Below are 23,178 nucleotides of genomic sequence, written 5' to 3' on the forward strand. Positions count from 1 at the left end.
AAGATAGACTCACCGCTTTAACTAAAATGTATTTTCACTTTGAATCGTTATTTATACTTGACATTGTCTTAATGCTTTGTCAGCCCTAGATGGAGCTCTAAGACATTCATTACGCCAAGATGCTCGGCAACCACAGAGACAGCCATTAAACTGAAAAATATCAGCAACATGTGTAACTCTATAATGCACGACAGGCAAACATAGTTGTAGCAACTAGCAGATATTAATATTTGAAATATATTGCATAACACAGCATAGCTTTACATAAGAGATTTACATTTTAGTGTAAAAAGCCTGACATAGGATTTGGGGGTTCACACCGAGTCCTCAAGTAACTTAAATTTACTCAACCCATGAAGAAATTACTCATTTCCTTGAAATGCCTGCAAACACATTTGGAAGTCCTGCAGTATTTACTACTTTTTTTTTTTTTTTTTTTTTTGATTACTTGGCTCATACCTCAAGTCGAACAAAGAACATGATATGCGCAGGTAAAGTGTAATTAACACTTACCCCCAAGTTAATACACCTACACCGTTAGCCTTTTTAGACAGAGAGGGCTTTTTCTTTTAGTTACGCGAAAAGAAAAGAGCCTCTGACCGACATTGCAGTTTGCTTTAGAGCAGCTTCAGGTCCCCTATCCCAAGATACTATAAAGCTCCAAATTTAGGCTGGATTAAATAGTGCATTCCTGCATAAACACTACTGCTAGCAAATAAAAGATCACAGAATATCTCAAGTTGGAAGGGACCCACAAAAATCATCAATGGCAGAAACAAACAATAACCGCCTCCTTTCAGCAGCGGTACCATTTTCTTTAAGATTTACCTTGTTTTTAACAACTTTAGGTCATGTCAGAAGTTCCATTAACTACACGTATTGTAATTCAGCTGATAGGTAGTAACTAAACTGAATGACTAAATAAAAAAGAATCTGTCATTTTAGGACTGCAAAGTACGCTTTTCATTTAAAAAGGAAATTAATTTTTTTCCCTTCACCCTTGCCCTGCCTTACCCACTGAAGGGGTGAAATATGCAGGACTTTAATGTCAATACCAAAAAGACATTCGCTATGCAAATGTAATTACCTGCCACAGATTCAGGAGGAGAATAGAACTGCCCGTCAGAGAGGACTCCTGGGTGAAGAAGAGCTGCTCGTTCAGAAGCATCCTGTGCTATCAAAAATCCTAAAAGGGAAACACAAAACAAATCAAAAAACAATCCTCAGTGCTATCACACAGCATTTTAAAGATCAAGTACCAATGAAGAATCTTGTATAACTTCAGGCAGATAAGGAGACACACTAGCAAAAACCAGAGATACTATACACACGAATTAAGGAACCCTTCCTTCTGCTATGTGCAACTGTATGATTAGCATGCCATATGTAAATTCATCAATATTCACTGGGTAACTAAAACTCTAAAATACATTTTTAATGATCAGTGAGCTGCCATGCAAAACCAAATAAACTATTTTCTCACTTTGCCACTGTAAGACTCCTCATTAATGACCTGCTTTCACCTGCCCGTCTCAACATACCTAGTTACTTCAAGCTCCAACTCATTTTGGCTCAATTTCATCTAACATCAGGAAAATTACTTGGAAATAACACAGGGCTATTCTAGTGTTTAATGACAAAGACAAAAACCAAAAGAGGTTGGAAGAGAACTAATTAATCTCATCCTTACTGCCATCAACAAATCTTCTAATAATAACAGGCCAAGATGGCATTTCAGGTCAACCTAAGGCTACTGAGCATCCTTTGCTCTTTGCCACATGAAGACGGATGGGGGAAAAAAGAGCCCCAAACCTTGATGTTTACCTGAATCAGGACAGCTATCTGAGGTAGCAGCAGTTATTTAAAAATAAAAAACCAAACCTCTATTCAACTCAAGCTACTATTTTTACATACCAATTTATCTTATTGACCAGTTCAAAGTCTCCAAAGGAGACATCTCTTTTACTTCTATATCCACCCTGTCCAAAAGATGAAGGTTAGTCTCCATACTTAATAATGAGTCACAGGATACTAGAAGACACATACTGGTTGGATTTTAGCTTTAAATCCTGATCACAGAAGGAAACTTTTAGAGCTTGAAGTCTCCTCCAGTGGAAAGACAGTTTTGCCCTTTTTTCTTTGTCTTTCTTTTTTATTATTATTTTTATAGTTACAGGCAAAACCTCTCCAAATTATGAGCACTGTTGCATTGGGCAAAAAAATTGCTGTGGTGGGTTTTCTTTGTTTGGTCGGGTTTTTTTTAATAAAACAGAACAGTAAGGTGGAAAAAAGTCAGCTTTCACTCCCATCAGACACAGGAGAGAAAACCCACCTGTTCAAAAAGCAAAACCTATTAAAATCTGTTTTCATTGTCTGTCTCATTTAAAAGCAAATATGGCACTATATAAGTATCACCATGCAACCCAATTCAAACATACCTATCATTTGTCTGACTTAATTGCTTGAAATCAGCATTTTCCAGTATAACCGCACCTTTTTTGGGAAATATGCAGAGTTTAACTAAAAAGCATGTCTTTCTAAATACACACCATCTATTTCAAGCTCAGTAGAAATGAAGAAAGCGTCACTAAATCACACCCACAAGGATTTAGCAATAATATCTCGATTTCATGAATATAATCATCAGGTATTTACACGTGTATGTATCAAAATATGAGTATGTATTCTAAAAAATGCACAAGTCTCTGAACCAGATTTCTTATCTATTGAGACAGAAGTGTGATGCAGCTGTATTTCCACACACCCCTCAAAAGAGAGGGGAGGATAAAAAGTTACCCTAGGTTTCCATTTCTCTAGGAAAAAAAAACACTTACTTAACCAACTTCTTCTTTCTTGGAGTGGTGGAAAAGAGGGAAGGGATCAAAGTAGAAAGATTGCATTTCAGAGCACTAAAAAAAATGGAGGCATCTATGCCCATGTACAGTTTTCCTTTTTACCTAATAACAGGCAAACATGCCCTTCCAACAGTGTTTCGTCCTGTTTTTCAGGTAATGATGCACAAACAACAGGTTCACTGTACAGTTACTCTCCTGCTCACAACAGGTTAACTGTACAATTACTGTCCTGCTGTTGAAACTCACAAAACATCTGTAGCAGAAATCTATGCTTTCTTTTCCTCACCACTCAAGCAATACTCTCTTTCAACTAAATCAATGGGATTCCCGCATTTAGTTGAACACAGCGAGTGTCAGATGACCCGCTGCCTCATCTCAAAGAGGCTGAAATTCACATTTGCTCTGGTCTCATTCTGTCTGTGCATGAAGCAGACACTCCACAATACTTCTCTGCTTCCCCTTTTCCACCTCAAAAGAAGTTAGTGACATTGAGTTAGTTATTGTGTCTACTCTTCCTAAAAGATACCTACTCAATGCATTACCCAGAAAATAAATTTTTACAAGCTCCAGACAGTTAAATCTTCTTAAATATCTTAAGCATACAGAATATGTACGTTCCCAAGTGCCTGACAATTTGCTGATCTGGCCCTTGCAACTTTCAACTTTGCCTCCCTCAATTAATTAAACCTCCACTTCTCTGAAGGCGTATGTTCCTTTCCAGAAAAGGAATTACTATTTAATTTTTCCCACAGCCTTTCAGATTTTGAGAAGCTGAAAGCAGCATTCTTCAGCCAGATAACATAGGATTGAATGTTGCCAACTGCTGCAGCGGCTGAGGGGAAATATCAAAAGCTTACTGTTTTCTTCTTCAGCTTCTTGCGGTAACACTTTAAAGTCCAAGAACCAAGTTTCAATCCAGGCAAGTATGAAGGATATGATGGGCAGCACATAGCCAAATGCACCCTGTGAGAACAGCTTGAAGGAAACAAAACCACACAACATTACAGAAATTACCCTGAAGAATCTTGGTTTCAAGAAAACAACAAAGTAAAACAAACATTTGATTAGAATATATACCTGTGAAATAATTACTTTTGCTAATAAAAAGGCACTGGTCACTGCTGTTGTAAACTGAAAGAGATAGGGTAAGAATAGTTAAGACTAATAAATGGATTTACTTTCTTATTTCTGCCATTATCTATCAGTTGTAACTTTAAATATTTACCAAATTTACCAACAACAGCAAGATCATAGATTAATAAAAAAAAAAAATGTAACAAGTATGGTACACTTAAAAGTGTTATTAAAATAACCCCCATATAAAAGTAACTTTTAATACAGACATCTCCAAATCCTGATTTCCATACAGCAAATAGGCGGTTTAGATGCTACACATATGCTCAGTTATATAAACTGTGATCTTGCTGTATAATGAAGATCCAGTATTGCATTCTCCAAGTCCCTTAAAAAAAATAATAAATCTATCTATGTGTTTGGGAAAAAGCAAACAAATTGCTCCAAATGCCTTTCACTGCCATACAAATAAAAGATTCATTTCAAATGCCAAATCATCTTTGTAGAAGTAAATTTGAATTAATATTTTAATTCACACACTGATATTGTGAAAAATTAATCACTTTGAAGACCTGATACTCCCTGACATATTTTAAAAAAATGGAAGGCTGCATAAAATGTCTGAAAAAAACCCCAGAAAAAAAGCAGGGCAGAGTACTGTTCACTTAAGGAAGGCTCCCACATCTAGTAGCGCATTCAAGTCCAGCAATTCTTTAAATAATAGCAGAACCTAACTAGCTTCTGGTAAGCACAGGTGGGATTTTAAGATTAACGGCTTCTGCAAAACCTTCAGTGAAGCTTTATATATCTAATTGCTTACTACCACGATGGCTTCAGTCTCACCACCTCACAAACAACTGCATCAAGTTGGAGGATGTCATTGGAAGAAAGACTCTAAAGCTACACAGCTAAGAGTAAGGGATTTCGCAAGGCACGCACTTAAAAACCCCACTATCAGAACAGCAGTTACTATTATGTATGTGTTTGTGCCATGCTAATACCACCATTTAAAAAGCAATCATGGCGTGTGATTGCACATGAACACGTTCCACATGCACCTACCACAGTCTAAGGGAAAAAGTCTAAGATTTATAGCACAGTAAGCCAGCAATACGCCCACTGTATTCTAATCTATAGTACTGACTGGTGGAAGTACGAACATCATCAGGTTTGGCTTCTTTCTCATCCACACAGTACAACTGCATTACAGGTATTTTCTCAAAGCCACTGTGATTGCCTACAGTTCTCAAGAATTTTATGAAGCAATACAGGTGCTAGTGCTCAACGGCTGGCACCTAAGCGTGTGGGAGTTAACGGACAGCTGGTTCTCTGGTACAGTAACGCTAATTCTTTTTGAATACTGTTCACTATCTCAAATGCAAATATATTTCAAATATTCATTAACAAGTCAGAGGTAACAAGCAGACTAGCCAGCCATACTGGATTCAAAATAAGTCTTCAATTTGTATTAACATGATACCTAATAAGGACCACACCCACTGTGCTATTAACTTCTTGTCTTTAGGCTGAAAATCTTCCAGAACAGAAGTTTTTCATCTGTTACTGTACAGTGAATTTTTATATATAGCATCAAGATGATTCTTAACATACAAGCGTTAAGAGGCATCTAAAATTTTGTGTTTGATCCATTCTAGTTAAAACTCCGTTATGCTTGGCTACTACTCACAGCTATTGCCCACCAATGGCGCAGTCTGCACATTGCATATGCAAGTATTAACACCTTAAATCGAAAGACTGCCAGTAGCTATAGAGAAAGGAAAAAAATATTTGTTGGTTAATTCAGAACATAGAAGAACCACAAGATTCTCAGCTCACTGAACATAGTAACTGCTTACAAAACAACTTAAACAGGACAATCAGAGTTCTGTTATCAAGAAACAAATTTGAGTGTGTGCTTATAAAACACACATAGAATGTAATTTCCCACTTGTAAAGCAAACAGCACCACTCACATGCCTACACAGGCTCAAATATGCAAGTATGTGCAATTCCAAAAATAAGTTAAAAACGTAAGAAAGCTAAACAAAGTAAGTGCATGATCACTTTAACTAACTGGAATCTACGCATCTATAAATCTAGATGTAGTTAATCCAGCAAATTCCTTGAGCATCACGGTGAATCTCACTGATCTTACTAGCGTGCTAATGTGCAAGAATATCATTAAAACCTATAAAGATTTCACAAACACCTTTTTTTGACACAAAATGGGAATAATTTTGAAAACCAATTTTCTACGTACTACATTTTTTTTATTTATTGAAATATTAACTTTGCAGCAATCAATTATTCTTTATGGACATGTCTGCAATAGCAGGCCGGTCCAAATATTTTGCAGTAAAGTTACACAATTTCTAGGCCAGAAAATTAAATCAATAGCAGACAGATGAGATTTCTGAATCAGGGACCCTAACCCTCAATTCCCCTGTTTATTTTTTGCTATAGATTGCCTCCAACTTGTTTTAAAAGGTGTGTTCAGAATCTAAGAAATGTGAAACAAATGCATAAAAATTAAGAGAAGTCAAGGACGGACATGGCCAGAGGTATAATGAACTCATTTAATCTTACACAAATATAGATGTTTCAGAAACAGAAGAAAACCTGTATAAACCCACAAATTATTTTGCAGAATTCAATGACCTAGTTCCTTCCCAGGAAATAAAAATCTATTATTATACATTACACGTTTTTAACCTTTGGTTCAACTACAGGGCAAAATGATTTGCAAAGCATCAACATTTACAGGTAACACTTTTTTGCTTTCTGCAGTAAGGTATATCATGGAGAACCTGCCAGCAAAATAATGAGAGAGAAAGGGAGAAGTAGCTTAGTTTGCTAGCTTAAGAAATTTTTGTAGCTGGTACCTCATTCTATTTGATACAGCAAATGGTCCGGTCCAATGCAGAAGCAAGGATGGGGTTTTTTTATCATTTCTGAATATAGTCATCACTATAAAATGACTGATACCAAACCAACTCATCTCTGCCAGGCAAGACATGGTAAAATTAATGATCTTGCAAAAACATGGAGCCCTTTAGAAGAACTGTAAAGAAACAGCTTTTACTTTGAGATCAGTAACTTGGCCCATGCAGTGCAAAATGCATTGCAACTACAGAGCTACAGCGCTGCTGAAAGACACTCTCCTCACTGCAACTGACATTTCTCTCCATGGACAAAAACATCGATTTAAACAAAATGATGTTACAGCTGGAGGACTACTGGTCTTGTTCCCTTAACAAACTATCTTTATGCCACATCAATCTTCCATTCTGGACTGAGTTTTTCATCTCCTCTTCCGTGACCCCAAAGCAGAAGATGCAATTTAAGTGTCCCTAAGCATCTCTATCCACAGGCTCCACGAGCCTGCTGCCAAAACAGGACTGGGCAATCCCTAGGTGGGTGAAATTTGGCACAAGTCCTTCTGGTTTAAATTATCAAGAAAAAAATCAAGCCTTTCACAAGACTCAAACTAGGGAATATCTGTGGAAGGAAGAACATGGGAAAACTACACTTTCGCTGCTTTTTTTCTTTTTTTAAAGAACACTTACAAATATATCAAAATATGAAGAAGAGTAGTCATACTGTAGGACTTCTTTCTCTAAGGTAGTCTCAATGCCTCCTTTCACCTACAAAGACACAACAACACACACACAGCTTTAGAACAGAAGTTACTGAAGGCAAAATACACACGAATCTGATAGGCGAAATTAACAGCTCCCCACTGATGTACAAGAAGATCACTAAACTAAGTACAGAGGTCATATATGCTAAAATTGTCAATTTCAAGATTAGTCCTTATTTGGTTTTCATGATTATATACAATTTCCAAAGTGAAAACACCTAGGACTATGACCTGGCCTATGCAAGCTACATTTCAGACTGTCCCAAAATAAAAGCAAACAAGTTGTTGAGGGAAGAAGAAATTATTAACTGTAAGGTATTAAACAAAATTCACAGAGCATTTTATGCCTCGTAAGTAGGATCCAAACAGCTGATCAAAAAGACACCTAGAAACTACCTCCAAGTTAGTCACATTAGCAAACAGAAAATAAAAGTAACTGAATTCATACTGCAGATCATCTCCTCTCAGCATACATCTATTTGTTTAAAGAGAGCTGAGAAAAAAATCCCGCTGTAAAAAACACAGAAGCTACAACTGTTAGACCATTCTGCCACAAATAACTAACACCCAAGTTTAATTCTTTCATTGCTTGAGAAGATTCAAAACTACATCTTTAGCCAGTGTTTCCTTCCAGTGGAAAGATTTATCACTTTTCTGTTCAAACTGGGTCAGTAAGAAAATAATTACGGATGTACTGGGTCAGAGGGTGAGAGGAGTATGTATCTTAGTTGGGAGTGAAAAACCTTAGTGTTCACATCCCATTGTTTTCAATATTAAATTCAGTAATTAAGCACTGCATGAAATAGTTCTGTAAAGCACTGGGAAACTATGAGCAGAAGGCTTTAGTATTGAATTTGACTACTGTCATCCTTTTAAAGAAAGGAGCTACCAAAGCATGCCAACAACATACGCTCACCATCTCAAAGCACTACAGTCTAGACACTTGCACACTTTTTCCAACGATACTGCTGGACAGTGTTTTTCTGAGACTAATTCCAACTCCAAATTTCCTCTATTTCTTCTCCTCTCCCTCCTCTCTATGGCTACCTGACAAATAACTTTCTAAATATAGCTTCCCCTAGGTCGCTTTACTGCATCAGATGTGATCATCTGTTTCCAGCATAAATAAGGAAAACCAACACACCCCCCTCCAAGCTGTTCACTGCGTGGCTGCATGCGCACCATGTTAACATAAAGATGAACAGAAATCCATCACAGCCTTGAGTTAGGGTTTGCTCAAACTACCATGGAGCTAATCCCTGAAGAGTTTAAAAAACAAATTACACCTAAGCACACTGGATAAGAGTGACAAAGGGAAAACAATACTTACAGGAACTCTGGCAGCAGTTCTGGTCCCATTACTTATGCAGCAGTGATGAACAGCCCTAATGCAGTGCTATTTGACTTCCCAATGAACAAAACAATTCAAAAAACAGAGCAAAACACCCCTAACCTGTGTCAGATCCCAGGTATCAAAAGATAGCTTCTAATATGACTTCTGAAGACAAAAAAAACACCTGTTTTTCATCCCTGCTGACATTTGGCAGTACAGGACTCCAGTATGTTCTCCTTAAAACAAAGCTTTTCACAAAGAAAACTGCTAGAATCTTGAAGTCCCTTAATGCTGTGGCATTCAAAACGGAACATCATGAGCTGGTAGCATTTTCTATACATATATATTCATATATATTCTATAAATATACTGAGAGCACTAATATGAAAATCTGTACTCTGAATCCTCGACAAGAGATACAAACCCAGACTCTGCTCCTCTTAGTCGAACAAGCTGCTGAGAAACTGGCCAAAAAAAAAAAAAAAAAGAAATGCATCAGAACACTATGCTGCTTTTCTGAGACAGCTTTATGCACTGGATACAACAGTCTTTCCACCTAGAGGGGCAACAGTCACAAAATTACAGCATTCAGGCAAGCACAGTGTGCTTTCTCAAATTAAACTGAAAAGTGTATTTTTCACTACAGCAGTGAACTACTTGAACAGTCAGCTCCCAAAACTTTGCAATGTCAGATCAATAACCAAGGTTATTTATCTTGTAAAGGAATGCTGACAAAAAATGTTTACTCAAGATCTTTCTTGTCTAGGAAACTTCATTCCTCCAATTTTTCCTGTATGCCCTTTCTTAAATGAATACCTGAGATTATAGCTTAAAACCCATCTCAAGAACTGGGATGCTACTTATGAAATAATGACAAATCAGCTATCCTACTGCTTTCTGGAAATTTCAGGAAAACCGCCTTGTTTTGAAAATTACAAATGCTGGAGTTTAAAGGTGGCAACTGTGGGAGTTTATGTTGTTTAAATGCACACAGCCATACATGACACAATGTATAGTATACTAATTTTACCTCAAAGAAAATACATCACAGCAAAAGAAAGGGTCTGGCCATTAGAAGTCTTTCCAGGGACTAACACCTCAGTGAAATATCGCTGACTTTGAGTTACTCAGAAAGCAAACTCTTGAATACTGTTAACATTCACACATATTGCCAAATTCAGACACACAGTACTTGCTGCTTGAAAAGTTCACTGGATTTCTAATGATTTCTTCAGCACAGGTCATAGACTACAGGAACATCAAAATGTTTAATGATAAGAAGATAATAAATCATGTATCCTAATGACTAAAAGTAGATGCAGTTGAGTCAATCATATGTTATTGAAAGCTTAACAGTAAGAAGCTGTTTTAATTTAAATAGATTCATGGCATATAATTTGGGATAGAAAAGAGCAACTTAATAACCACTCCTGAAGTGAACAAATAAATTGAAATCTAAGGGTACTGAAAAGACAACTCACATTTAATTCTATTATCCACAGCAAGGTTATGAATAAGAGATCAAATGTAACAAACAAACAGAAAGTCCTTCTGACATCCGATATGCCTTTCTTCTCTCTGCCTTCATATGACTCAATCCTTGCCATCAGCTGCGCTGGGTTGATGGAGTGGACATCCCGCAAGGAAGGACAGGATTCCACATGGCTACTGTGAGCATTTTCTGCATCACCTGGCACCCGATTCATCCTGGGTTTGCTTAGAGTGGTGGTCTTCCAGTTTCACCATCACTAGAAGGCTGATCCATACAGGAAGAATTTCTAAAGAAAGAAAGAAAAGCAAAACACATTAGTTACCAAACCCCCCAGAATTCCAGCAGGTATTTTCATCTTACTATGGCAGTTCTCTTTTTGCTAAACTGATGTGACAAGTAGGTTTTACAAATTGTTTCTAAAATAGGATCTATCTAGGCTCTCTTCATGTCTCGGAGGATTTATGAAACATGAGGATTAATGTTCAATTAGACTGGTGGGAATAAGGGAGTGCTGTCCAGATTTAGAAGGCTCCATTCTCCACATTGTTAGAGTGAGACCATTAAACATGAATGAATACAGAGCATGATGCTGTGCATCTTCAAGGTTTCCAATTCTGATTTAAATGCTCTCAACAGGAAGCTTAACTTAGAGGAAGTTCCACACACCATTCCTGAAAAATGGCAGTGTTAGCTCCCAGCACAACCAAAGCTGACACAACCGAAAGATTAAAAGTACATTAAACCCCCTGTATACTATATTAATCATTCTATAAAGCAAATACACTGCTATTTGCTCTATAGATAAATTCAGCTGCTATGACAAGTTACATTGTCAGATGGGGTGTCACTGAAAAATCTGTATGCAACCCAGTGGTTAAAGGTAATGCAATTATCATAAGACTGTTCTGACTACAAGGCTTTTAAAAAAACCCAAAAAACAACACAGGTTAAATTTCTTATAAAACTGGAGCAGTTTGATGTGTGATTCACTCCATTACTCCATGAGAACCTTTTTTCCAATTAAAGCTTCTAGAAAGAGTTGACTAAGAAGGTCACAAAAGCTTCAAGGAAACATAAAGAAAAAAATAAAAGATTAAGCTATACATCCCACAACACAGATCACATCAGACAACCTCCAGTAACACTGAGGGAATAGCTTTTTGAAATTCAAGACCAAAAGTTTGTCTCTTGCTGTGTGGGCTGTCTTTCAGTAAACTGCAGAACAAAAAGAGGAACCTTTGCCTCTTCTATTCCAACAGTGTTTCAGATCCACGTCTGCAAGAACAGTCAGTCGAAGCACAACAGGAAAAGCAGACAGGGCATCTGTAACACACCACTAAGCAAACGCAAGGACACAGGGGGAAAAGAAAGGTGGAGCAGGGAGCAGGGAGCTGCCAGTGCACACTCATCACAGCCAAGGAAGAGGCGGGCCAGCCAGGGACACCCAATGTCCTGGTCAAGTCACACATAACAGCCTTTAGGTAGTTCAAAGTCTGCTTTTCGTAGGCTGTGTCATGAGAATGGTAACAAACCCGCACCGAAACTGAAACGACCTTGCCTGCATAAACAAGCAGTCGGAGGCACACCAAGCCAGTTATCCATCACCATCGCACTGTGGTAGCTGGCTGTGGGTCAAACCAAGCACAAGGCCAAGCGCAAGCACAGGCAGGCTACTGCCACTCTGCTCCTACCCGGCAGTCAGCCCCAGGATGCTCCTGCCCATGGCTTTCCAAAGCCAACCCGAGGTGTATGTCTTGTGGTTCTCAGCCATAAATCACGGGACCAGGAAAGCTGACTGACAGGCCTTTCACTGGACCTATCTCCTTTAAAGAGGTATGAGCAGAGCACATGACAACAGAAATTAGGAAGTGGGAATATGAGACTGAGATAATCAGTTTCATCATTAATCAGAAGAAAATAAAGACAGAAATTGTTGTATGGCACTCACTCCTGTTTCAAGATCTTTTCAAGCAGATTTACAACTGACCAACTCCATTATTTCTCATTGCCGTCCTCTTGTTTACCTGACTTCAGGATTTGTGCAATGACTTTTCCCAGTAAGTACTAGCCTCAGCTCTGTTAACACATGCTCCCTCCCTTCCCCCAAGTCATGCACAAATTAGAATTTATAAACACCGTTAGGCAAGTGGACAAACTTTGAAGCTAAACAGAACTTGTATCAGGTTTCTACCTTAAAAAAAAAAAACAACAAACCACACAAAAACACCCTAACAAAACTAACCACACTTGTACAGTTATAGTACTGAAAGGACCAAGTTTTACAGTACAAACATGAACGCAGATTTACTCCACATTAAGAATTCCAGTGAACCTGCTTCTCTCCAACTATCCCATGTTAATATACATTTTAAGTCAGAAATTGTTCTGCAATTATTCTATACCTCTGTTTCAAATACCAGCCACCAAACCTTATTCTACAAATCACGTTTATCTGTTATTTTGATATTATTCACGTTATCTCAAACACCTGTCTACTCAAAACAGAACATATCATTTAACTATTTACTATGCAAAAACATATTTCAGTACAGTACACAACAAAGTTGAGTAGAAACATGGTTATCTCATAATGTTCCCTAGTACAACTAGTCCATACCCAAGGATTCATGTTGCTTGACAGAAAAAACATTTTGAAAAGTAAGTAAAACTTCTGAAGAACTACCATTTATGCTGCCCTATCTTCCCCTGAACACAAAACACCATTAATTTCATTAGTACCATCAGACTCACAATTCTATAGAATACAAAAGAAAATGAAATGGTTCAGTTCAGCTGAAAGGGACCCACAATGATCACCTGGTCCAAGTACCTGACTGCTTCAGGGCTGACCAGAAGCTAAATCATGGTTTTAAGGGCATTGTCCAAATGCCTCTTAAACACTGACAGGTTTGGGGCATTGACCTCCTCTCCAGGAAGCCTTGATGGGAAAAGGCTTTAACTTTGAACAGAACAGAGCTATAAATAACCAGTATTTTCTTAGAAGATCTCAAAGTGAAGCTCACATGGTACTGCACACCAGAAAACAAGATGATGCTGTGCCTGCCACAGGACCCTCATAGGGCTCTACATGGAGCCAACATTTCACTTTCTGCCTGCAAATGCTATTTAGCTTTATGCTTGCAGCAGAGGAGGTAAATCCTAAATGAAAGGAGACGTCCTAATTTTGGAGTATTGTTTAGGTTTGTGTTGTTACGCATCCTGGCACCAGGTAGCTGCAGGGCACCAGATTCCAATGGCAAAGGAGATCACTGACACTGTTATATTCCTAATGAGAGAAGACACATAACCATCTTTGGCTGCCCTTCTCAGCCTGTTTTATGGGTTTGTAGAAAAGACACGGGGGACCAAATCCAGGTGTAAAGGTTCCTAAACACCCACATTTCTTCTCAGGCAATGCAAATCCCTGAAACACCTGCCCAGCCTGACTCGGTACCCGTGGGGTTTGCTCATGCAGGCGCTGCTCACTCGGAGCCCAACAGCCCCGTGGGGACCAGCCTCCATCTCCTCCGTGGCAAGGAGGCCTTGGGTAGATTTGACCTTTCAGGCTCACTTCAAGGAAGCACCGGACATTTGCACCTCCTGCTGAAGCGGCCAGACTGAGCACAAAACCATCTCTAGGTGCTGGAAATCAACAGTCAGCGCTTATGACCCTGTCCTCTCCTTTCCAAGAAAAGTTTCTTAGTTAACTGAGCTGCTGAATTTGGACAGGGAAAGCGCCTAACTCCCTTCCATTTAATTTCCACCTTGTGCTAGCGCACGCTGCCAAAATGATATTGCCCTTAGGATTATTTCTTCCAACAGTCTCACTCCTACAGATGTGGATGAAAAGGACAGATGGTCCCCGTGGGAGACATTAGCAGAAATCATCAGAGGGAGAAGGCCAGAACAAAGCAAGGCAGGACACGTTCCCGTGCACCTGCTGCCTCTCCCATCGCACCAGCCACCCGAGCTGGACTTGTGAAACGGGCAATGGCAACAGCTAAGCCACGGGAAGGCAAAGTGCTGTTGTGCTTCAAAGAGTGGCGCCAGTATGGCCCGTGTTAGAGCAGCGCTCGTATGATGCCAGGCGCTGCTTGCAAATGAAATCTGCCTCCCCGGAGGATCTTTTCTAAGAGCAGAAGGAAATGTTGGATGTTGCCTCCCTGCAAGTCATGTCCCAGGCAGCCAAAAGCACCAGGCAAGGCTGGCCAAGCACAATACATCTTTCAAGCTTCCTCCTTTATTTCTACAGCAGCTGCTTGAAACACAGCTGTCAAAGGGCTTTCTTTACAGCAGGAAGACGTATGTGGCATGTGTTTGGTCAGGTGTCTCAAGCGCTACAATGAACTTTGGGCCACCTGAACCCGAGGGTGTGAGCACAATCCCCACACTCGAGCGCTGTAAACAGCACTTGCGTTGTACCGATAACGCTCACGCTCAAGTGCCCTGCTGCGTAACAGCGGTTCATAGGAAACTGTTTGGGATGAGATATGAACCCAAGATGTGGCCGACAGTGGCCATAGTTAAAACAGAAAAGCCAAGAAACTGTGAACAAACGAGAAAAGCCAAGTAACACCTGCACTTCCAAAAAAATTTCCATCTACATTGGCTAAAAGGAGTGACCTTTGGTTTTTTGATGTGGCAGTCAGTGCCAATTATATAGGAAATTGTTACTTCCAGTCTGGATTGTTGCTAGATACAGCACAGTACAGGAATGCAATTAGTACAGCTAGAGCTAATTCTTTTGGGATGTGCTCCTTCAGCATCCCTTTGCCCCACAGGGCCCTCTGAAAAGAGGAAGCATGGTCTTAGAATGCACTGGCTACTGGTTAATTTTCCAGCATCACTCAAAACATTGCGTTTAGCTTTAAAAGTCCATATAGTCTGAATTCCTTCCTACTGACAGTCTGCCTTTTGCCTCAGAGCTGTCTGGACAGGGGGCTCTCGCGGCAAGGGAATTAATCTCCAGCCTCCCTCTGATGGCTGATCCATCAGACACCCATCTGGACACATGCGAGGGCCTCTCGTCACACTGAGCTGTCACCAAAACGTTGAGATCCTTTAACAGAATAAACATAGCCTGGCAGCTTTCTGCACACTGATTAGCACCACAAAATGTGTGTTAGAAGACTGTTTTCCATAGTGTCTTTCATTAATTACAAAACCAGTCTTAAGTACGTTCCTTTGTAACCAAGTAACATAATCAGTCATTTAATCACACCAGCATTCTCAGGTGGTTTCAGGCAGGTGTATAAAAAGCAAAATCTTCAGTCCTTCTTTGCAGCTATCTTACAGGTGCGGAGAGGCGCTGGCCTTTTAGTGTTGGATGGCCAGCTAGCCAGCCACCTCCATACCCATCTCAGCATGACCAGCAACAACCTTCCTCTTCACTAAATCACTGCAGGATTCATTTAAAAAATCATCAGCCACCTTTATGCACACAGCTGGAGAGTAAAGCATATCCTTGCAGACAGCTGTGCCACTAACTGCATCACACTGACCCACCAGTGCTTGAACTCTTGTCGCTTTTCCACTCTCGGGGCTGATGGGGCGCTTTCTCCAATGGAACTTCCACAGGGGAAGCTCCGTTAACATCAGCTGTGGCTATTTTCTTCCCTAAGAAGCAGACATCCATTTGGAAAGTGACTGGACTGACACCACCAGCTCCACGTCCAGAGCCCACCCACACGGCCCGTCTGCTGCTCAGCCGGCAGCTGCAGGGCTGGATCTGCTGGTCATGGCTGCATGGAGCTGGACACCACCAGGCTACTGATGGGTGAAAGCCCCCTTAACACAGCTCTCAGGCTCCACCATTCATGCCTGGACATCATCAGATCTATGAAGCAGCGAGGTTCATGCTCAAGTCTTTCAAATTTAGATTGCAGAAAAACATCATTCAGGATCGGTAGGCTTCCTGCCTTCTCCAAAGATACATTTATTGCACACATCCTAGTCTCCATTTCATGCCACCCACAAACCAGAACAAGATGTACCTCACGGTAGAGTTCTGCAGCCCCCACCCTCGCTACCAGCTGAAGCTCGCGCGGAAGAGATACCCCCTACATCAACCCACCACGCATGAAGGACTGCGGGGCAGGAACAGGTAACACAACGTCAGGTGGAGCGCCGTCGGTTTCTGCTACAATTTGAAAAGACAGGAGTAGGCAAATGTTCCTGGAGGCACAAGTAAGTCACAGGGTGACTATAAGCCACAGATGTGATCCTGGCAAACGCATTCTTGTGTGACAGGCAAGGTATCTGTATCGGAAGGACAAGCATTGTGCAAAGCCCTGGGGAGCACCCACCTGCACCACTATGGACATTTCTCATTCCTTGGGCTCAAGAAAGGTATGTTCCATCTGGGATGAAGGCAGGCAAAGACAAAGGCGGTTGATTAGGAGCATGGAGGACCTACAGAAGACGACAACTACAAGAAGCCAGACAAAGGCTGAAAGGGCTGCCATCGCTCCCAAGAAAGGTATCAAGGAGGAAGCCTAAAGCGGGAAAAGAGCTACTGAAAAAGAACACAAAGCAACCCAGGACTTCTTTCCCAGACGAAGACCTCACCATAACAAGTGTTGTAACACATGGCATTTTGTGCATTGGTAAGGAATGATGAGGAAGTCATGCATGCCGTCTGTCTCTGCAAAATTTACACAGAGGGAACAACCCCCCTTTCTTCCGTCTCCGGCATCATGACAACCAAAGAAATGTATATGGTATAAAACCGACTCCCCCTTTGGGTTTTTTATATAACCTCAATGTACATATGACTTCTGGCACACACGTACAAAACAAGAACAAAGTACTTGTGTTAATCCTTCAGTACTCAAAATACTAAATCGTAAAGGAAAAGGAGATTTGCCAGGGGTTTAGGTAAGCTCTGAACATCTTCTCACAAATCAAGGTATGTAAACAGCGCTCATAAAGGTGGAAGTCACAAATGAACTGTGGAAGTTTTACCCCACAAATGAAGCATATTTTGTACCCCATATAACCACGGCCAGCTGCGTAGCTTGGATTCAGTGGGAGAAGATGTGATGGCAATAGCAGCAATGGGCTATACTTGCTGTTAGAAAGAGTTGTCTGGCTGTGCTTTGGGCATGGACCCAAGTGTTCTAGGTCTGAAAATGACCAGCCTTTCCGCCACACCAGCAAAACCTCTGCTCACTTGGTTTTCTAAGCCTGTGCCATTTCCATGGCATCTGTGGCACCGACCATCCCTGCCTACAGCTCTGGCTACGCTTTTGGCTTTGCTCCAGGCTGCAGCTACCAACACCATCCTGTCATCCCCTCGCAAAAGAGTTTGTGTCCCTGGTCCTCCTTGTTGTGTGGCCTCATGGACATCAGCTCTGGCGCAGAGAGGGGACGGTGACAGGGCTGGGCTCTGGGCTGCAGGGATGGTCCCTGCCACAGCCTGAGAGAGGAGGAACAGCCCGGGGTTTGTCCTCGGGAGCTGAGTGGCAGAGGAGGCGTCAGGGACACCCATCAGCTGTGCCCCGTGCATGGCCACCGAGGGCAGGGACAGCCCCCTGGGCCCTTCCTCCCAAGGGTGCTGGGCGGGGGTGGGGCTGCGCATGGGGCAATGTGTCACCCCCGTGTTAGCCCATGTCACAGTGCCGTCACCCGGCAACGCGCTGTCACAGTGCCCCGGGGGAGTATAAAAGGGGCATCGACCCGTGTCGCCCTGCCAGAGCTGGCCTGGCACCGGCCTGAAGACACCCGAGAGGGAGCCCTCGAGGGAATCATGGAATTCCCTGGGGGCTGGGGGAGGGAGCCTGGAGCCTGGACGAGGCTGCTGGAGCTTCTCCGCTGCAAGGGCAGCTCCCGGCAGGGCCACGGCCAAAGCCCATCTGACGGGTGGAGATGTTTCAGCCTTCGGGGAACAGACACCAGCCCCTCAGGAGAGGAGAAGAACCACCCACCCCTGGGGGTGCCCGAGGCTGTCGGGCCTTCTCAGCTGGACAGCGGAGGCAACACCACGGGAACGCCTTCTTGAGGAGCGCCGCAGGGCTCGCCGTCCTCATCCCCGTGGAGCCAGGGGCAACAGCCGTAAGAAACAAGATGCAGAGGTATTGCCAGGGGTCCCGGAGCTTTGGAGCACCCACTGGTGTCCCATCAGGTGCCAGCAGGAGTCTTGCCCCCTAAGTAGATCGGGCCGGGGGCATTTGGTCACTCTTGGAAGCCCCTGCGATGGCTCCAGGTCAGAGGGAGAGGCTTGGCATCTCCCGGGAGGCGTGCCCAGCCCGTGGGACGAGGAGGCCGGTCCCGCTCACATGCTCAGGGAACAGCCGATCGCCAGCGCTGCCTGGGGTCAGGAAGGAATTTTCCCCCGGGGCACATTGGCACTGGCCCCCGGGGGTTTTTCGCCTTCCTCTGCAGCACTGAGCGTGACCACTTGTCAGGGCTCCTCGGGTCCCTCGGGCCAGGTCACCGCCTGCTGCTGGTGCACCGCGAAGGTGGCCTCTCGTGCCCTGCAGCTGGGGGGAGGAAGGCTTTTTTTCCCCCGCGGTGGGCTACCAAGCATCCTGCCCCGGGGGTTTTTTGCCTTTCTCTGCAGCACCGCGCAGGGCCCCTGGCCAGGGCTCCTTTGGGCCATTCTGGCTGGGTGCCCGCTGCTCGTGCTCCACGAAGGTGGCCCTCGTGCCCCGCACCCGGGGGGAGGAAGCTTTCGGGGCTCCCGGGGAGGGGGGCCCCAGTCTGGCCCCCGCAGGTTGCTTCTTGTCCTCTGTCGCACCGAGCACAGCCCCTTGTCAGGGCTCCTCCGAGCCCTTTCGGCCAGGTTCTCGCCTGCTGCTCTCGCACCCCCGAGGCACCGCTCGTGCCCCGGCTCTCTCGGACTCTCTCGCCCATTGCCGCTTTGTACCATGGGCCAGCTCTGCTCTGCCCTTGGCACTATCTCCCCAAGGGTTCTCGCTTGTGCAAAACAGCCTCTGCTTGGCAGGGCTCCAGGCTCATTGCCCCATCAGGACCTGCCACTTTCCAGCTCTCCCTGTGTGCAGTGGAAGCACACGGCAGGCACAAGAGCGCTTTCCATGCATCCCTGGCCAAGAAGCACAGCGAAGCAAGTTTCTGAAGGCAGAAGAGTATACCTGTCATCACTGCGTGCCATGCTTTTGGAAATACCATGCACTTCATCCTCACTCTCCAGGGAACAGCGGCTGCTTGGCCTCTATTCATGCTGCCATATTATCCAAGCTTTGGCATCCTCAGTGATTCAGGACATTAGATATAGTCCTTTCTTGTCAAAAGCTAAAAGAACAAGATAATTTAGAAATCAAAGAGAGAATCTAATTACAAACTAGGTGTGGGATTCTTTGGGATTTGGATTTCTTCAAGCTAAAATACATGTCAAAGAATTTTACTACAAAAGAAGAGAGAAAATGACATTCTTGCTGTTTCTGAGCTCTTTCCTGAAAGAGCTGTCTTGTGCAACAGTTATCTGCTTTCCTCTTTCTGCCAAAGGTGAGTATTTTATACTTATTTTCTGTTTTTTCAGTATCAGATATATATTGTCAGGACTGTTGTATCAGCTGTGGGTTGACACAGTGCCTGCCCCTGATTTGAAGGAGGCTGGGTTCAGCTGGCACCCTTTCTTTTGGCTCCAGGCAGTCCCATTGTCTGGGGTCTTCTCTATGTCAGGCTTCAGCAAGGATGTGTGGTCAAAAGAGCATCCTAGGAAGGAATGATGTTTACAGACCGGCAAGTTCATTCCCTGCTGCTCCTGGATGAAGGACATTCACCAGGAAGATAAAACAGCCTGTCATTCATGACACTGCAAGAAACTCCATGTGAAAACTTGCCTGGAGAGGTGGAGATCCTAGCAACTGTGCTGGGTACCAGCTGTGCTGTTAACTCCTCCTCACAAGAGACATGGGAGCGAGACAGAAATCGGTATTCCCCAGGCAGCCTCAAGAGCACACGGCTCTCCACAAGGCATAGGGCATTCGTGCCTTTCTATAGCTCTCTGACTTTCCTTTGCCAGACTTCATGTGATGATTTTTCAAGCTAAAGCGAGGATTGCATCAGCCTGCTCCTGGCTACACTTGTGCATTCTGTTAATGCTTGTGAACATCGGCCCTGAAACACAGTCAGAGAACAAAAATCCTGTTTCCACTTGCATCCATTGTGTTATGTGTCCTTGAGAGTGGTTTTGTAGCTGAAAAACCCTGGCATTTCAGGTAAATAGCAGTCTCATTGTTATTCGACTCATCACGAGTGCAGGAGAAGAGAATCGAATAGTTCAGGTGGATGAGACCTATAATCACCTGGTCCAAATGCCTGACTGCTTCAGGGCTGACCAAAAGTTAAAGCATGGTATTAAGAGCATTGCCCAAATAAATGCCTCTTCGACACTGACAGGTACAGGGGGGCATCGACCACCTCTCCGGGAAGCCTGTCCCAGGGTCTGACCACCCTCATGCCAAGTCCAAAGCTCCCCTGGCAGACGCAGCTTTGAGCTGCTCCCACACGCCCTGGCACTGGGTTCCAGGGAGCAGAGCTCAGCTTGTCCCTCTCCACCTCCCTCCTCAGGCAGCTGTAGAGAGCAGCGAGGTCACCCCTCAGCCTCCTTCCCTCCAAACTAGACAAACCCCGTGTCCTCAGCTGCCCCTCAGCCACCACGCCTCCCAGCCCCTTCACCAGCTTGGTTGCCCTCCTCTGGATGCAGCCAAGGACCTTCACAGCCTTTTTTAAGTGGTGGGGCCCAGAAGTGCACACAGTGCTCCTGCGCATTAACATGAATAGCATGAGCAGACTAAAAAGAGAAACTCATATCTGGCCGACACAAAACAGGTACAGAGTTATAGAAAATGGAGAGAACGAAAACTCAGTAATTTGTGTCACCAGAGAAATGTTGGTTGGAAGAGATCTTTGGAGGTCATGTAGTCCAAGCTCCTCCTCAAAGCAGGACCAGCACTGGACTTGACCAGTGCTAACACTGGTTGAGTTGAGGCTCTCAACAGCTGAGTCTTGAAAACCTCTAACAGTTTCTCTGGTGAACATTAGTAGAGAATTTTTTCTACGGTTCTACCCAAGTCTCCCAAGCTGCCCCTTGTTAGATGCTACCTGCTGTGACTGAGATGAGTTTATCAGTCACTGCTTTAAAACTCAAGCTCAGCTGCATGTGTTGGTTAGCCAAAATTCAGGCATGAGAGGAAGCCATTAAAAATAAAATAAAATACTCGCCATAGCAAAAATTAACCTGTAACAATTTTAAGGCAACTCCTGCCTTTCCTGAACTTTCAGAACACTAGTTAAGCCTTGTTGGGAGATGTTACTATAACTCCGATATCCAGCAATACTCAGAGGTTTATAGGACCACCTAAAAACACCTGCCCTACACATAGTAGTAGCCTTTATAGTAATGAGAATTTGCCTAATGAGTGATGGATGCATCATGTAATTTATAACCCTTACCTCTTGACATGTTAGATCAGAGACACAGCATCTGAATCTTGAATCAAATGAAACAAAAATATTTCTTATTCAAATTCTTATTCTGTACTTATTCGAATTAACCCAATTGATCTGTTTTCCTATTAGTTACTTCACAGCATATCTGGGAATTTTAAGACTAGTCTGCATCCTTTCTCTACAGATGTTCTTATTCCAGTTAAAGCACAAAGTACACAAGAATACTTTGGTTTTACAATCTCTAGTTTTAAAATAGGGAGGCAGAAATTCTTAACTATATAAATAGGTACACCATGGCACATGCCTATTCAGAACTAAAATCTACTATTTTAGACTACTGTAGGGGACTACAAAATAACCAACTACAAGCTAAAAGAACAGCAGTTAACATTTGGAAAGGAGACTTAAAATAGTAAAGATATGTCATTTCCATTGGCATGTGACATTCTACTTAGCATTCCAGTCACATTATATCATCAAAAGGCCCAAATGCAGAGCCACCATCTACAGAATTAAAAGCAATTGCTTCAAATCAATATTAAGTGTCTAAGGAGCAGGCAGAACTTACAACTCATGGCTGCACACTGCATGAAGAGGTCCAGGCTCTCAACAGTGAGCCTGAGTAGTATGAACCAGCATGAAGGTATTAAAGACCACCTGAAAAAGCCCAATGCTAAAAAAAAAACCAAAAATACATGGTACCACAGATACCACTTCCCATAACTGTTCAGTGCAAACGAAGTTTTCCCTCAATCAAAACATCTGTCCTTTGCTGTTCCTGACTTACATGGGATTGTATTTCCTTTACATTTTTGTCTTCTGCGGCTCCCTTCCTCTTCAGCTTTATTCTAATGAAATTCCTGCAAACTAGTAAAGCATACCTTCCTACTCTGCCTGTAGGATATGGTACATCAGCTCCACACATACAGCCTACTCCAACATTCACAACGACAGAGGCTTCATCTAGTTCCATAGTTAAAGATAGACCTTATCTTACAGTCTAACCTCTAGACTGAGTCGCCAGCTAGTTATTTGCTGAAAAAAACCATTTAGACAGTGTTGCATTCAACAGGCACTAGAGACTTTAATCAAAATAACACTGGAAAATTCAAACTGATGCACGCCCACAAAATTCCCTGCATAGAATAAGCACAAGATACTCTGTGTAACTTTTTGGCAATACTCTAGATTTTCAATTAAGCAACACAGCAGGAATTACAAGTTACAAATATGCAACCCATTTAAAGGCTGGGAAGACTTCCCGTCAGAGGGGCAGGGCAAGACTTACCAGCATACAGAACAGAACTCCTTACAAAGAGTTTGGCTTTATCTGAGCATTCAGAATTCCAGTAGCTCTGCTTAACCCTGA

General features: G+C 42.8%; 1 protein-coding gene across 5 annotated transcripts in view; it reads right to left on the bottom strand.

Annotated features, from left to right (window-relative positions):
• STARD3NL (STARD3 N-terminal like) overlaps positions 1 to 23,178 on the bottom strand; it is a 30,270-nt gene that overhangs the window by 1,942 nt on the left and 5,150 nt on the right. The window contains exons 2-8 of one of the 5 annotated variants that reach the window (XM_056334922.1): positions 19,487 to 19,646; positions 10,384 to 10,680; positions 7,496 to 7,573; positions 5,617 to 5,694; positions 3,933 to 3,986; positions 3,713 to 3,830; positions 1,088 to 1,186 (exon numbers count right to left, since the gene is read on the bottom strand). In XM_056334922.1, coding sequence (XP_056190897.1) covers positions 1,088 to 1,186; positions 3,713 to 3,830; positions 3,933 to 3,986; positions 5,617 to 5,694; positions 7,496 to 7,573; positions 10,384 to 10,608 — 652 coding nt within the window. In that variant the 5' untranslated portion in view covers positions 10,609 to 10,680; positions 19,487 to 19,646. The remainder of the gene's footprint in view (positions 1 to 1,087; positions 1,187 to 3,712; positions 3,831 to 3,932; positions 3,987 to 5,616; positions 5,695 to 7,495; positions 7,574 to 10,383; positions 10,681 to 19,486; positions 19,647 to 23,178) is intronic. The other 4 variants (XM_056334923.1, XM_056334924.1, XM_056334925.1 and 1 more) reach the window with 4 other exon arrangements.

This window comes from Falco biarmicus, chromosome 4 (assembly GCF_023638135.1).
Source record: "Falco biarmicus isolate bFalBia1 chromosome 4, bFalBia1.pri, whole genome shotgun sequence".
NCBI classification, from domain to species: domain Eukaryota; kingdom Metazoa; phylum Chordata; class Aves; order Falconiformes; family Falconidae; genus Falco; species Falco biarmicus.